General features: G+C 44.3%; 1 protein-coding gene across 4 annotated transcripts in view; it reads right to left on the reverse strand.

Annotated features, from left to right (window-relative positions):
• Positions 1-9,070: 9,070 nt before the first annotated feature.
• Positions 9,071-16,018, reverse strand: part of CD82 (CD82 molecule) — a 67,533-nt gene continuing 60,585 nt past the window's right edge. For all 4 annotated transcript variants that reach the window (XM_083752745.1, XM_083752746.1, XM_083752747.1 and 1 more), the window contains 3 exons: positions 13,474-13,662; positions 12,540-12,623; positions 9,071-11,197 (listed from right to left, as the gene is read on the reverse strand). In XM_083752745.1, coding sequence (XP_083608871.1) covers positions 11,120-11,197; positions 12,540-12,623; positions 13,474-13,662 — 351 coding nt within the window. In that variant the 3' untranslated portion in view covers positions 9,071-11,119. The remainder of the gene's footprint in view (positions 11,198-12,539; positions 12,624-13,473; positions 13,663-16,018) is intronic.

The following is a 16,018-nucleotide window of genomic DNA, read 5'->3' on the forward strand; positions in this document are numbered from 1 at the left end:
AAGTATTACAAAATAACTTCCTTCAAGGCAGACAGCTTCTCCATAGGCAAGTGGTTTGTTTTAGCAACGATATCCAACTGGATCCCTAAATAAAATGGGAATATGGGCAAAAGGTATTGAGCTATTGCTTGCCAGCTTCCAGCCCCCACTTGGGCAGGGGGCATCTTGTGCTGCCATCGTGAAATGTAAATTTACAGGGCCGACGCTGGCCAGAACCCCTAAAGAAGTCCTGACAAAGCTGCCGCCGAGCCAGCTTCCTTTTCCGACACACGCTCTGTGCAATGCAACTACACATTCCATGCAATACAACTACACACTCCGTGCAATGCACACACAAACCCTCCAAGCAAATGCAACTACACACTCCGTTCAATGCAACTACACACTCCGTGCAATGCAACTACACACTCCCTACAATGCAAAAAACACGCTCTGTGCAATGCAACTACACATTCCATGCAATGCACAAACAAACCCTCCGTGCAATGCAACTATACTCTATACAATGCAACTACACACTCCGTGCAATGCAACTACACACTCCGTGCAATGCAAAAAACACTCTGTGGAATGCAACTACACACTCCGTGCAATGCAAAAAACACACTCTGTGCAATGCAACTACACCCTCCATGCAATGCACACATTCCATGAAATGCACACACACACACACCGTGCAATGCAACCGCACCTTCCGTACAATGCAACCGCACCTTCCGTGCAATGCAACAACACACTCTGTGCCATGTAACAACACACTCCGTGCAATGCACACACACCCTCCGTGCAATGCAACTGCAAATCTCTCATGCAATGCAATACAATTGCAGCCCGTGCAGCGCCGTGCCCTGCAACGCACAGAGCAAACTGCAATGCAGGCACACAAAGGTGCTTTCTCCCACTTGCATATTGCAAACGTGGCACCCGTTACATCCCTCGCAGTGAGGTAACCACCAAAAGGACCTAAGTGTCCAGGTAGAGCAATGGGGGAGCATGCAGGTGTCCCAAACAGGGACCAATCCTGCAACCTAGGCATTACCGGCACTATGCGCTGACCCAGTGAAACCAATGCTTCGTGGTCAACATGGGGACACTATTCAGGCCAGAAACACTTCCAGGCCATTGAATTCTAGGGCAAAGCCCAAGTATCACCTGCTAGGCCAGGCATAAATGTTTCCAGTGAAATAGCAGAGTTGAGGTAGCCCACAGCTTGTCCAGGTACCCCTGCTAGCCCTATTTAGGGGGAAGCACCCCTTCAAGAAACCCAAAGTTCTTTTATCACAAATGGGCAGAACTACCCAGCAACAGAATAGCCCAAAAGGAGCAGTTAGTTTTGTTTTGTTATAAGAGTGGCTAAGAGGGGGATATGAACCCTGTCTCCCAGGTCCTAGTCCTACACTTTAGCCACTAAGCCACAATGGCTTGTCTCTAAAATGGCAGACACCACTAACAGGGCAAAAAACAAACAAACCAAAAAACTTAAAGAAAGTAAACTTGCTCAGAAACGGCATAGTTCAAGAGCATATACAGAGTGCTCGTAGTCCTTGGAGGCACAGAGAGCCTCTAGGGCCCTCTGTCTGCCTCAGATATACATTAGCAGCAACTGGGCCTGCAAGCAGATACATTCCTATAGCTAGAATGAGTCACGTCAGAGACTTAACAATTAACTGCTACCTGTAGCAGACTTAGGCTTGGAAGTTAATGTGCAGGCCAAATAGGCCTCCCTGTTTCTGCTCTTGAGAATCTTAGTCTCATAGCAATATTAAAGGAAACCAAATTAGTGCTCCCACCCAAGGCTAGCTTAAAATTTGGCCAACAGCGCTGCACACACTCAAAATAAAGCCAACCTATGGGGATACTATAAACGAAAGTGATTCCAGCTAAGCTGGGAACAGCCCTGACTAGCCCCACAATTTCAACAAGAGAAATGGGGGAAACCTTTTGCAAAAGAAAGCCCCTAACGGGGGCTCTTTCCCTATTGGGAAAGGCAAGCCACAGATACAGGGAGAATCTTCCCACAGGGCAGGGTAAGGGGTGGGGTGGGAAATCGAACAGGAAAAAGGGGGAATTAAATTATTTAAGGGACTAAAGAGGATTAAAAGAAAGGGGAAATAAAGAAATAAAGAAATGTAACCAGACAAGGAGAAGTGCTCCACATGATCCATTGCAAAACAGCCAAGAGGACTTCCCAACGTCTGGCTCCTATATTTATAGATTCTGACCCCTCCTCCGAATTGGCAACACTCAAAAATCCCCAGCAACCCAATTAACCCTTTACAGGTTTGGGTTCCCAAATTTGCCTAGTCATAACACAGTGGCCTGTTCCCCCAACCGCAACACGTGCTCTCTGTTAGGGAGAACACGCTTTGTCACTTTCCTAACCATTTCTTTCTAAATGTGGATGCGTTGTGCTAGGGCAGATGCTTTAATTCACTTTAATTGCCGAACTTAAATTTCCTATGATGCACTGAAACCCTCCCACAAAGTACTGGCAGTTTGTAAGCGCTCTAAGTGAGCTCTAACTCTTTGTTGTTTAAACAAAAAAAATTCCTTCCAGTAGCACCTTAAAGACCCAAGTAAGTTAGTTCTTGGTATGAGCTTTCGTGTGCATGCACACTTCTTTGTTGTTTCTCATTTTAAAATCCACTGTAGATGTTTGGGAGCAGAATTTAGAGCAGGGAAGTAGTGGGGGAAAGAGGGAGTGCTTAACCCCTTTGTGCATTTCATTTTGTTGCTCTAAATTCCTTCCTCCAGTGTGGCTTTTCATTTTAAAAACATGCTTTTCTGTGTAAGTGAAACTTGCTCCTTTAAGTAGATGACATAATCAAAAAGCGACAACAAAAGAATTTTAAAGCTGTCTCAAAACACAGAAAGCATCATACACTTCAGCACTTGAGATGCTGTTGTAAAATTGTTTTATTTCTCGTCGGGCAGCATTGCCCTTTACACCTTCGGAAGCTGAAGTTCAACAGGTTCAGTTTTCAGCATCATGCAGTGGAACAGCCCTGTTTCTCTCTCTATTGGGGATGGTGTGTTGCAGGACAGTGAAGAAAACAGACTGAATCCCAATTTGTTTAAAATATGAGGGTTGGTCTCTTTCCCCATATACCCCTGTACAAACAGCAAGGGTATCAAGAGTAGCAGAACTCAACTTAAGATTGGAAAAATGAGAAACTGAAATGGGTACATTTGCCCATCCCCACAGCACATCTTTCTTCTCTCTCCCACCCAACCTCTACCAAGACATCTTAACAAAAGCTGCTTGGCAGCTTCCCATTTAAAAGCCAAGGATCAGGTGTCAGGATATATCCTATGGCCTCACATTGTTTGGGCTAGAGCTGGTGAGCAGCTGGCTCTTCGAGCAGCAAGGATGAATTCAAGAAGAGCCATTAAAGTTCATAAACCTTTGAGTAAGAGGATGTGATGACATGGGGAACTCAAGGACCATAGAAGCTGGCTGGAGGTCCAGATGGAGATTAGGTTGCCTCTTGATGAGCAGCAAGGAAATGCCCCACCTCCCATGCCACTCAAATAAGTCTCTGAAAGCACTCTGGAATGGGGAAAAAAGCAGTGCAGCATGATCCAAGGACCTGAGGAATCAGGATAGAATGGACAATGTCCAGAGCTGGGCCTGTCAAAGCAACTTCCTGAAAGAGTTTTGGAAATGTCATCTTCTTTCTGGGACTTCCGGAAGTCTTAAACTTCAACAAAGCACTGACTACCCAAAGACTTAATTGTCAAACTTTCCACTTTTGATGGGGATGGACAACAATAAAATGCCACGAGACATTTTACACAAGAGCAGCAGAAACACACACACAAAAAACATTCCAGGCACAAATTAATTATTTTATTATTATTTATAATTTATTGAATTTATATACCGCCCTATACTCAGAGGTCTCAGGGCGGTTCACAGAATTAAGTGCATCTGGTCTCCAATGTGGTCTGGACAGGAAATATTTTGATTCATTTCCATCCTAATGCTTAAATAGGGTGCAATTCTCCATTGTTCACACACAATGCTAAGTTAAACCATGGCTTAGCACCAATGAACAAACCTGCCGTTCCAAGATGGCAGCCGCTTGGCCCCACCCTGCTCTTTTTGCTGCTGTGCTTTGCTGAACTAAACCATGGTTTGGCTTAGGGAGTCATCCAAACCTGGGATTGTGGTTTAACTCTTCCAGACAAACCTCAAGCTGTAAACCATAGGACAACTGTTGTGGCTTATCTGGAGAGAGCTAGACCACATGCCTGTATCTAAACATGCTAAGCCAAATCATGGCTTAGCTCAGTGAAGCATGGCAGCAAAATGACCCAGGAGAAGCTAAGTGGCCAAAATCTCCTCTTTGTGTGCACAAATTTAATCATTCATGCTAAGCATGTGAACTGAACTAATTTCAAACACTGTGGTAACCTAAGCCTCTTCACTCAGAGGGCTTCGTACCACTACAATAATGTATGTTAGAAAATAGGAAGAGCTGTGGGCTAGATTACACCAAGAGTTCACCTAACCCAGTATACCTCTTCCAGTGATGGCTATATAATAATAATTTATTATTTATACACCACCCATCTGGCTGGGTTTCCCCAGCCACTCTGGGCAGCTCCCAACAGACTATTAAAAACATGATAAAACATCAAACATTAAAAACTTCCCTAAACAGGGCTCCCTTCAGATGTCTTCTGATAGTTGTTTATTTCTTTGACATCTGAAGGTACCACTACTGAGAAGGCCCTCTGTCGGGTTCCCGGTACCTTCACTTTTCACAGTGAGGGAACCACCAGAAGGCCCTCGGAGGAGGACCTCAGTGTCCGGGCAGAACAATGGGGGTGGAGACGCTCCTTCAGTTATACTGGGCCAAGGCTGTTTAGGGCTTTCAAGGTCAGCACCAACACTTTGAATTGTGCTCAGAAATATGCTGGGAGCCATTGCAGATCTAGCCAGATACCTCCATGAAGGCAAGACCCCTCTCCAAGTTTCTAGCATTAAATTCATCCAAGGAGCTCAAAGCAGCATACAAGATCCTCTCACCTCCCTATTTATCTTCACAACAATCTTGTGAGGTGAATTAAGCTGAGAGTCTGTGATTGGCCCAAAGTCACCTGGTGCGCTTCTTGCTGTCCAGAGTATACTGCCTCTAAACATGATGGTTCTGTTTAGTGATTGTGTCCGTTCAGAAACCTTTCCTTCTGAATATTACTGGCACAGCTTCTGGGAGTATCTGGCAATGTCATGTCCTCTACAACAATGGAAGGCTTACTGCTATTACCATGCATCCTGAGGCCTGTTTTCTGAGGTGGCTAGCAAAGACGTACCTCCAACATTTCTCTGATGAAAATAGGGACGTCCCACCATACCCTCCAACATTTCTCCAATGAAAATGGGGACGTCCTAAGGGAAAGCGGGACATTTCAGGATCAAATCGGAAACTGGGATGGCTATTGTAAATCTGGGACTGTCCCTAGAAAATAGGGACACACATTTACTGAATGTTACAAGGGTATGAGGAGACAAGTTAGATTTCCTTTGAATAGTCACTCCTTGTTAACCATCCAAGTGTCTGGCTAACAAATTAATTGTTCAAAGTGCAACTCCTAAAACTGAGGCATACATTGCTTAGGGGAATATTTTTAAAGAGCTGGGAAATTGGAAACACTTATTTCCTGCTGATATATAGCCATACAGACTCTGTGGTTATTGGCTCTCTGCCCCCTAAGCAAACACCCATTTGTCAGAATCTGGATGAAAATCAGTGCGGATAAGAGTGTAATCCTGCACATTAAACACATAGGCTCAGCCTAGTTTAGGGGAACTGCAAGTCCCATCAGCCCCAGCTACCAAGGCTAGTAGTTAGGGCTGATGGGAGTTGGAGTCCGGCAACATCCGTGAAGAGACATGGTTGCTCCTTCCTTGGTTTTAAATTGAAAATATGGAATGAAGTTGGGTCTTTATAATTTCAAAACAAATGAAAGGCTTCTTGTTTAGGCAGACTATTGACTCGCTGTGATAAATACTTCACTGTCAGGTACCTGATGTTGGTTTTCATTTGTTTGTTTTACCTGTGTATTTTTAATTGCCTCTTCTTTTATTAATTGTGCTTTTGTTTTATATTTTAGGGTGTCAACAGACAATACTGAGTTAGATACACCAGCTGTCTGACTTGGTCTAAGACAGCTTTCCTTTTTAACTTTTCCTACATTTCCCTGGGAGTTGCATGCCTTCCCCACCTTTTTAAAAAAAGCAATCATGTACTGTTTGTTGAAAGATGCAAACAAGCACACGCAGCACCCTTGCAAGACCAGAAAGCTCATCCACAACTGCCAAACCATCACATGGGAACTTTGGCTCACACTAAGCTAGAAGATGTTGGCCAGACCTTCTGGGGGAATAGGCTGTGGCTTCTGCGCAGGATAGCTGATAGTCCTTGCTCTTTATAAAGACCGTACTTGGCCTTCATGCTAAAACGATTGCAGGCACAAAGCAAGGCAACTTTAGCCCATTTACATCCGGACTTTAGTAAATGCAGAGGGGAGGGAAGAGAAAAAAAGGTTTCTGGAGGGATGATCCCACCCACGCTGAAACTCATGAACCCACTTTGGCTGGAGACACTACATTACAGAACAAGGCCATGGCCAATATAGTCACACCGAGGCAGCGGAGCCAAGGCCATAAACACCTTTTGTTTTTAAAATGATCGTACCAAAAATCCTAGGGAAAAAAGTCTCCTGCTTTTTCTTCAAACCACCCTGAATTTTATGGTGTGCGCAACATAGCCCTCCTCCTCCTGACTCTGGAGCCATAATGGGATATTATGTCATCTGTAGACACTGTGACCAAAGCTGAACCCACTCAATCATCTGGATGCATTTATTCTACACGATTAGGCTTGCTCTGAAATAAATCAGGAATCTGAAATCACAATGCGCTTCCATAATGACTCAGGCCATTAAAGAACCATTTATCATGCCGATTTCAAAATGTGAGGGAATGCATCCGTCCTGAGGAATGAGAACGTTAACTGCTCTGTGTTCAAACGAGACCACCACCCTGGGATTTGTGTGTGTTTATGCGCAGAACATTTGTCAAATGCACTTCAGCCCATCTCAGATCATAGATAGGAAACTGTTGAGTGCAGTCAGGGCTTATTTGTCTTCACTGAGGATCAAGGCTGCATGTTTGACAATATATTACACTTCTTTTTTATATTTACCCCTTACAACGTCTGTCCCCCCCAAATTGCTGATGGCCCACGCTTTCCTGTTTCCTCTCAATCTTTTTCAATCGCAAAGTAACAGTTTCACAACAAACAAAGAAAAGTTAATGAGTTGACTGTTAATTAAAGTCTGCAATAGGAAATGAGTTATTAGGGGGCATTTCTTTAGAAATGACCTACCTTTGCTAAATAAAAGCACAGGACTAGTAATGACAAACAGGAAGGTTCTAATAAAAGACACAGTAGCCCTCCATAGTGTTTTGCCCTCCACACTACACAGGCTGGTATTGCAATTGCATTTAAACAGGGGAGAAAGTAACCAGCAATAAGGTCCTAGGGGTGGAAAGAGAGAGAAGAAAGACAACACAGAATTTTATGGAGATTTGGATGGAGACTTCAAAAGGTGAGAGAACGATGAATGGTGATTTCCAAAGTAATAGCCACTGTGGAATCAACTTTAGAATTCTTTGTTGTCGTGTCCTTAAGAAGCAAACTACACTAAATTGTGAATGTCAGTTCTCCAATTTTTTAATTTTTTTTAAAACCCCTCAAGAGCAAACTTGCTGTAGGAGAAAGGAATGGAGAAGTGTGGAGGGAATGAGGTTCTCAACTATTTTTGCCTGTTGCTATGCCCCCTCCTAGTAATTAAAAAAAGGAGAAAGAGGACATGCATAAGCCCTTAATCATCCATGTTTGTCCTAACATGGATCTATAGCATTAGCTAATCACAGACTACAACTTTCAAACAGTGTCATCTAGTCACACACAAAATTGGGTTTACTTAAGAGGACATCTCAACTCCTTTGTCGCGCACTGTTATGCACCATTAAAATCTTGCACTTTTCCATATTCAGTTTGGGTGTTTACCCTCTTTGTCTAAACTGACACTGTTCAGGTATTAGCTGTAAGGTCTAGCGCCCTCCTCTGCTCTCCAAGAACAATTACAGTACAGAAGATGTACCTCAGGAGTAGGAAATATCCCATTTCTGGACTCTTAACTCCTAGAAAGGCTTATTTACTAAATAAGTGCCTGCGGCACTTAAGAATTCAGTGGGGAGTGTGTAAAGAACACCAGCAATTCTTAGGAAAGGGCAGAGAAAGTACACCAATTGATAGTCTAAAGTAGGAGAGTCTAGTTAACATGCATCCAAGTGAACAAATTCAATGCCAAGAACAAGACAATTGAGGAAGGGCTGCTGTCTTATACATTACTATATTTTCATACAGCACCAGCACCCCCTAGTGGGTAGGAAATGGTATTATTAAACACATGCTAAAGATTACTGGTTGACAGTTACGTAGGAGTAAGGTGACCAGACTGCTCATGCTTATTATCCAAGGATTTTGGTAACAAGCATTTCCACCATTATCAAATGCAATCCTATGTCTTGTGCCGTTTGAATTATTAAGCGTTCTGCAATTCCTATCAAGCCCGTTGTTCAAAAATTTACTTAACATAGTGGTACCTCGGGTTAAGTACTTAATTCGTTCCGGAGGTCCATTCTTAACCTGAAACTGTTCTGAACCTGAAGCACCACTTTAGCTAATGGGGCCTTCTGCTGCCACTGTGCCGCCAGAGCACGATTTCTATTCTCATCCTGAAGCAAAGTTCTTAACCTGAAGCACTATTTCTGGGTTAGCGGAGTCTGTAACCTGAAGCGTATGTAACCTGAGGTACCACTGTATATGAACTACACACACACACACTCACGAGTTCTGTTTGTGAAATGAAAACTAATCAGCATAAGCAATGTTGACACTCGCTATTCTACAATACAGATCCCCGTTCTTCTCTTAGCACCCTAAACATATTTAAGGCCACTTCAATAGTATTTGACACAACGACAAGACACTTTTTTTTAAGCAAATCTTTTTATTACTGAAATACCCACCCATTACTTGTTTAAATCTGTACATGCATTTCTTCCATTTGGAAGAGGTTTCTAAAAACAAAAGGAGAAATCCAGAAGGGGGTCAGCTTTCCTTCCGCTCAGCGCTGAATCCAAGAGAAGAACCATAGCATAAACAGCTTATCAATCGAAGCGGCTTATCAATCGAAGCACAAGAGGTGAATATAAAACCTAGCTTTACAATCAATTCCAAAAAAAAAAAAAAAAAAAAGGAAAAAGGAAAAGGAAAGACCAGGCTGGAGGTGAGAAGAGCAAAAACAATCACTCCCAGGGAAATCCCTTTTGCAAGCTTTGTTTGCTTTTAAATGAGGAAGGGACTCAACATGGGGCAGGTGGATTCCTTGATGGTGCTCTTCCTGCACTCAACTCTACCCTCAAAACAAAACAAATTATTAATAGCTTTTTCTTGGATTTGTCACGACCAGTCATTATTAAAGAACTAGGAGCAAATGTTTTCTGGGGTGCATGGAGATATGCGAGGCTCTTCTCAGGTTTGGGACTTGTACTTTAGACCACCTCAAGCCTGTTAAAAAATCTCCACACAGGGCAATCGTTCATGCCTTCCTGTAGACTCTCCCCTCCACAAGTCTTCCTGTGTTGTGCTAGGATGCGCCCTGCTGGCCTGTGCATTCAAGGAGATTAAGAACTCTCAGCATATGAAGAAAAAAAAAGAGGAAATCCTTTGTCCAAATTTGAAAGTTTACATTAAGTGCCATCTTAGTGCTAAAATGGAAGCCTTCCATGCAACAGTCAGTGAGTGCCGTGTGGCTCAGCAGCAATCACTTAATCTGGATGAGACTACCACCTGCCCCTCTTTTTTCCACAGGCCTTACCGGAGTTTTGCTGTCCCCAAAGCAAGGGATTCCCCTCATGGGATTGCATTGCCCTCCCTGCTCTCAGTCCTGGAGCAGAATCTAGTATGGCTGTTGGATGCAAAACATATTTCCTAGTGAAACACCGAGACAAAGGCTTCCTGCTACAAAGAGTCTCTGAATTAAAGATGGCACCCAAACCTCTGTTTAACAGGAAGGAGTCGCTACACAAGTTAAGGGTCAGAGCAAATGCTCCCCTGCCATCACTGGTATGAAAAAGCCATCGATCCTAGATATTCTTTTACCACAACACATTATTACGCATCGCCTCTAAAAAAAGTTGGCAACCAAAGAACATATTCCAGTGAGCCTGCGCAGACTCACGTATGCTATAGGGTGTGGTCTCTAAAGTGCCTCCAAGCTAACCAGATTCAGAAAGGAGGAAGAGTGTGGCAGAGAAGATAAGGTTTGTTTTGTTTTGTACAAAAATCCAATCTCCCAAGTCAACACCCCTGTAACTACTAGCTGGTGACATCATAAGCCTGGGCCTGGGCCACTCCTCCATCAGATTGAAGTCACTGAAGATGGTGCAGTAAGTGAAAAGGGAACATTTCTTGTGGGGGGGGGGGCTATAGCAGAACTATGCAAAACTATTCAAGAGACACAATTCAACAGATCTGAGGAAGCGAGTTTAAGGAAGGCCAGGGTGTCAGGTTAGAGAAAGGATTATCCTTTCTACTGCATGTATTTCTTTAGGAGAGACCCCCAAACCACCGACAACAGCTAAAGCCCCCAAATGTTCTTCCTAGTGGAAATTAATACACAAAGCAATGGTAGCAGACAGCTGCAAAAGAAAAAGGAGCATTTTACGCTTAGTCACAACGGGGCAGAAGTGGATAAAAACAAAGAGGCTGTTTAGCGTGCTGCTGGCAGGAAAGGTGCAGGGCATCACACGAGCGGAGAAAGACTTTAAAATGGCCAGCTTCATGGAAGAACAGTCAAGAGACAGGAGGGGCTGCCCAAGCCCCTGATCCCTCAGAGAATTCATAGCCGCGGTGCAGCCTAATAGATCCATAGCAATGCTGGATGCCACAGGAGGAATGGTAAGTGATGAAGACAGTCTGGGTACGAGGGAGGAAATGCCCCGTTAGCTCCGGGACAGCTCTTGAGGCCAGCAGTCTCAGTACTTGGGCACTTTGGTGTAGTCTTCAGTGTGTATGTTCTTGCAGAGGCAGATCGAGAGAATCATCCCCAGGAGCTACAAAGAGTAAGCAAAAAATGAAGCTGGTCAAAGAGACAGTAGGTTGCAAGCACCCTGGGGTTGAGGGATCCCTGTGCTAATTCCCATTTCCCCGCCCTGTGAGGTAGGTTTGGCTGAAAGAGGCAGCTGCTGGCCGGAAGAGTTTCAGGGCTGAGTGGGGATTTCAACCCTGGACATCTACAGACCAGTCCAATACTGCAATCACTGCACCACACCAGACATTGTTTTATCTTTTGTTTGTTGCCTCGGCCCACTTTCAGGAGGAAAGACAAGCTATTCATTTAAGGAATAAGATAAAAAATAATCGGTAGTCCCCCCGCTCTTTATTCATTAAAAAAAGCTTTTATTGTTAAGCTGAGCACTGCAATAAAGTGAAACTGGGCAAGAAAGCCTCTTAGCATTGCAGGTTCAGTTCATAAGTAGCAGATGTCAGGCTTCAGGGAATCAGTTTTCTCCCCCACGGCAGTAGATAAGCAGAACAAAGGAAAAGGAGTCTTCTTACAGGTTACAAATTTTAATAATCACAGTAAGAGAACAAAGAACACATCTACTAATAATGGCGGTGCTCCCAATTAAGGAGCCCACCCCCTTCTGTCCCTATTAATCTACGTCACTTCTACGTTTTGTAATCTGAGCTTGCACCCTCTGAGCTTTCTGTTCTGCCACTTTCTGAGTTCTTCTCGACTTTGGGGCGGGTGGTGGAGGAATGCTGTCCAGAGACTGTGAATCTGTTCACTCTCTCCTTCTCAGTGCTTCTCCTAGCTGTTCCCCATCCAGTATTTCCCAGCTTCTGCCTTCTGAACTATGTCCCTCTGCAAACCACTGTTCCAAATCTATACTGTCCTCCTGCTCCTGGGAAGATTCAGGAGCAGGGGGAGGGGGAGGCTCCCACCATTCTTCCTCAGTGCAGCCCTCCTCAGCACAGTCCCTGACAGCAGACTCCATTAATTAGGGAAGGCTAGATTTTTTACATCTAATTGCAGTGCTGGCTGTTTTGGCAAGACCCCTGTATGAGAGAAAACAAAGGGAAAGAAAGCAACGCAATCTTAAAAGTGTTAACTTCCAGCAAGTGTTTTGGGTAAGAAATGGGAAAGGAGTTGTCAGCACGAGACAATTACAGTCCAGACTCTGCACACACTTACGCTGCTCTGAGATGGTGAAGCACCTACAACTCAGAAGCCACCACAACTGCATAACACTGTATGTAATGATGGAACCAGATGAGCAATGTTGGTGTGTGGAGCTCACATGCCTTGTGTCCCTTGTTTCTAAGTACAAGATCCATCCGTCCAGGATGCATTCTATTAAACAGCATGTGTGTCGGGGGGAGGAATCTTACCTCAATGACAGCAACCCCTGCACAGACTCCAAGAATGATGCCAAGATTCTCCTGTAGCCAGTTCTGCACACCTTCCCTACAGCCCTGGGGGTAAACCAAAGGAGAAGAAAAATGACTTGCCAAGCATTTAACGCCATGCAAAATAATCCTCACTTCCCGTCCCCATTTATTAGCAAGGTGGGGTTTGTTCAGATAGGAGCATGGGAAAAGGCTTTATACCATTGTCCACCCAGCTTCATATTATCTACTCTGATTGGTGGCAACTCTTCTGTGTCTCAGGAAGAGGTCTTTTTCCTTGGGGGGGGGGGGGGCGTGATTTCGAGATTCTGTCCCAGACATTGTGTTAAATTAGGTCCATACAGAAAACAGCAATATCTTAGTAGAAGAAGTGACATAGCCTGCACCTTGTTGGCATATTCCAGCCTACCATCTTTTTTTAAGGTCAGGAAAACTCATACAGGGATAGATACACTTTCTTGACCAAGGGCCACATTCACCCTTGATAAATCCGCTGGGAGCCTCATGACAGGGGTTGGACTGGCCAAACCTGGGTGTGGCCACCCTGGACACCCACATGGCAACATGCAGAGGTACACACACCCCTCCCTTCCTCAGCTGATCTGCATGGATCAGTTGGGGGAGAGGGGCTATTGCATGCTCTCCACTCAAATGATCAATCTGACAATAGGGGAGGCAGCAATCTGCAACTGCCTCTTCAACTGGGCACCGTGCTCTGCCCATTCCAGTGTTGCACCTACTTAAAAAACTGTTTCCACCCCTTTCTGGTGCTGCCACCAAACTGGTCGGGTGTTGGGTGGCCAGGAAAAATTGCTTGAGTTGGCAGATCAGGCCCCTAAAATGAGGCTTAGCTACACCTGCCCTTATACAACCTCCTGCAATGGGATTAAGATTGTCCATTGTCAGACACACTCACCTGCTTTCTTACAGGCCAGTCCTCAACCGTTGTGGTGTTGGAAACAGTACCCAAAGAGCAGAAGCCTGTTTCTGGGAGGGAGTTGGTCGAGTCATTGCCGCAAGAGCAAGGGTAGGATGTCTGGTTTCCGTCCTGGAGGAAAGTGTTGTTTTTCCAATTTTCCGGTGCAGCCCAGCCACAGCAAGACAGCTGCCATTGAAGAAAGAAATCACTGTGTCTTAAAGGTAGGGGAGGAATTCGATTCCGTCCACACGGAAGTCAAATCTATCAAATTCAAACTCTAAAACAATCTGAGAACCAAAACACAGCCACCTTCAAAATTCACACTGCATTTTGTTATGTGGTTCTCCAGCCGAACAATGTTTACATAAATGCATATAGGAAACAGTACACACATAAAAAGGAATATATTGGTAAAAATAACATATACGTAAATGTAGTATATTAGGAGAAACAGCTTGCAAAAATGTGTGCATTGGTCCGGAACAAAAGGAGAAAAGCACACTAAAATACTGAAGAATTTTCATGAGGATTTTTAAAAAAATATTGCAAATTGCTGCAGAAATTTAATTTAATGAATTTAAGATTGTAAAAATGAGAAACAGACACAAGCTTAATAAACCCACGTTGTCTTCCGCAACCTCTCGCACATCAGTTCATAGAACATTGCAGTCCCAGAATTAATTCTGCTCTCGCGCCTCTGGATCCAACCCAGAGTTCTGAATTTTCAGAGTGCTAGTAATTTAAAGATAAGACAACAGCTCAGCTCCATTCGTACATGCCACCTCAAACCAGAATGCCAATTGTTAAGACAGCAAGTCACCAGAAGATGGCGCTTGTCACCTACTCTCTCCTCATCACCAACAAATTAAACAAGACCAGCTGTGGAGAAGGGGGAGGAAGATATTAAAAGCAAACTACTATCAGACAGACAAATCTTAGTTCAGCTTTCCCCAACCCTCCAAATGTGTTGGACTGCAATTCCTCTCAGCCCTGGCCAGCATGCTTGGGGAAGGCTGTCTTAGCCCACAGCCTATTGGCAGGGTGGGGAACCTTTGGCCTTTAAAGGTCAGATTAGTCTCAAGATAAATATCTGAGTCCATCTGCCCCAAATATTTGATTGGAGGTCTTGATTCAGCCAGATTTATTGTGGGGCAGCAGCAGCAAGAGAAAGACATTTCTGGTGCAACCAATGGTTTGCTTGAGCAAGGAAACAAATCCTAGTATCCTAGGGGGAAAGAAAGCCCAGGGAGCAAATCCTATTCACAATGGCCAAGACATGATTTGTTGCCTATGTCTATGTCTGAGCTGGGACTTAAATCTGCAGAGCCAAATGGGGCTCTGAATGTTTAGTTGCATTGGAGGGTGAGGGTGTGTGTGTGTGTGTGTGTAAGTGTATATATACCGTATTTTTCGCTCTGTAAGACGCACCAGACCACAGGACGCACCTAGTTTTTGGAGGAGGAAAACAAGAAAAAATATATTCCGAATCTCAGAAGCCAGAACAGCAAGAGGGATCTCTGTGCAGTGAAAGCAGCAATCCCTCTTGCTGTTCTGGCTTCTGGGATAGCTGTGCAGCCAGCATTCGCTCCATAAGACACACAAACATCTCCCCTTACTTTTTAGGAGGGAAAAAGTGAGTCTTATAGAGCAAAAAATACGGTGGGGGGGTGGGGGGGTGTATGCGCACAACATGGAAAACAGTTGAGCTGTTTGTTATTATGACTATGGGCATGAAGTTTCAGAGCCAGTATATTACTGAGCACCTAGATTTAAAAAAAGAGAGCCACAAGTTCAAAAACTTATGCTCAGTTTTTCATATTCTTGTATAAGAGACCGAAGGCTCACTTGTAGCTCAATGAGCATGGAAGCACTTACCCAGAACACACACACAAGAGTGAAGGCTGAAGGGTGAGCAGAAAGGAAGCAACCTCTATGTGAACCTAACCGTTTGTTCCAATGCAATGCTTATATAAAGCCTTAAGAACTTTAGCCTACTGACCTGTCTGCCACAATGCTCCAAGCCAGGCTGGCACAACTTGTGACCTACCAGGTCTGCCAACTGCTGCTCACTAGCCAAGTATGATAACCGAAACGCATCCCGTTTTTCTTTTTTGCTGTTTCCCACCAGCCACGCATTGTGTTCTGCCTGCCAGGGCCTGAAAGCACACAGAGAGGTACCAAACATCTGGCAGATCTTATACTGCATGGCTGGCGAGCCAAGTTCAGCCTGGCAAGTCCCGAGTTGTGCAAGCCTGATGTATGCAAAGCGTTTGCCAAGAAACACACACACACACACACACACACACACACACACACACAGGCACACACCAGATGGAAGTCAGAAGGGTTTCGGCCTTCTTGTCCCCAAAGCAAGAGGTTTAGCTATTTATATAATAATTGACAAAAGAAAAGAGTTTCAAGATTCCTGAAAGGATTTGCTTTAAAATAACACACACACTTGTACCTCCACTGCATCTAGAAATATCCCATGGAATTAAATCACATACCAGGAAAGTTCTGTCTTCAGCAACACACACACACA

Source organism: Podarcis gaigeae (assembly GCF_964106915.1).
Source record: "Podarcis gaigeae genome assembly, chromosome: 1".
NCBI classification, from domain to species: domain Eukaryota; kingdom Metazoa; phylum Chordata; class Lepidosauria; order Squamata; family Lacertidae; genus Podarcis; species Podarcis gaigeae.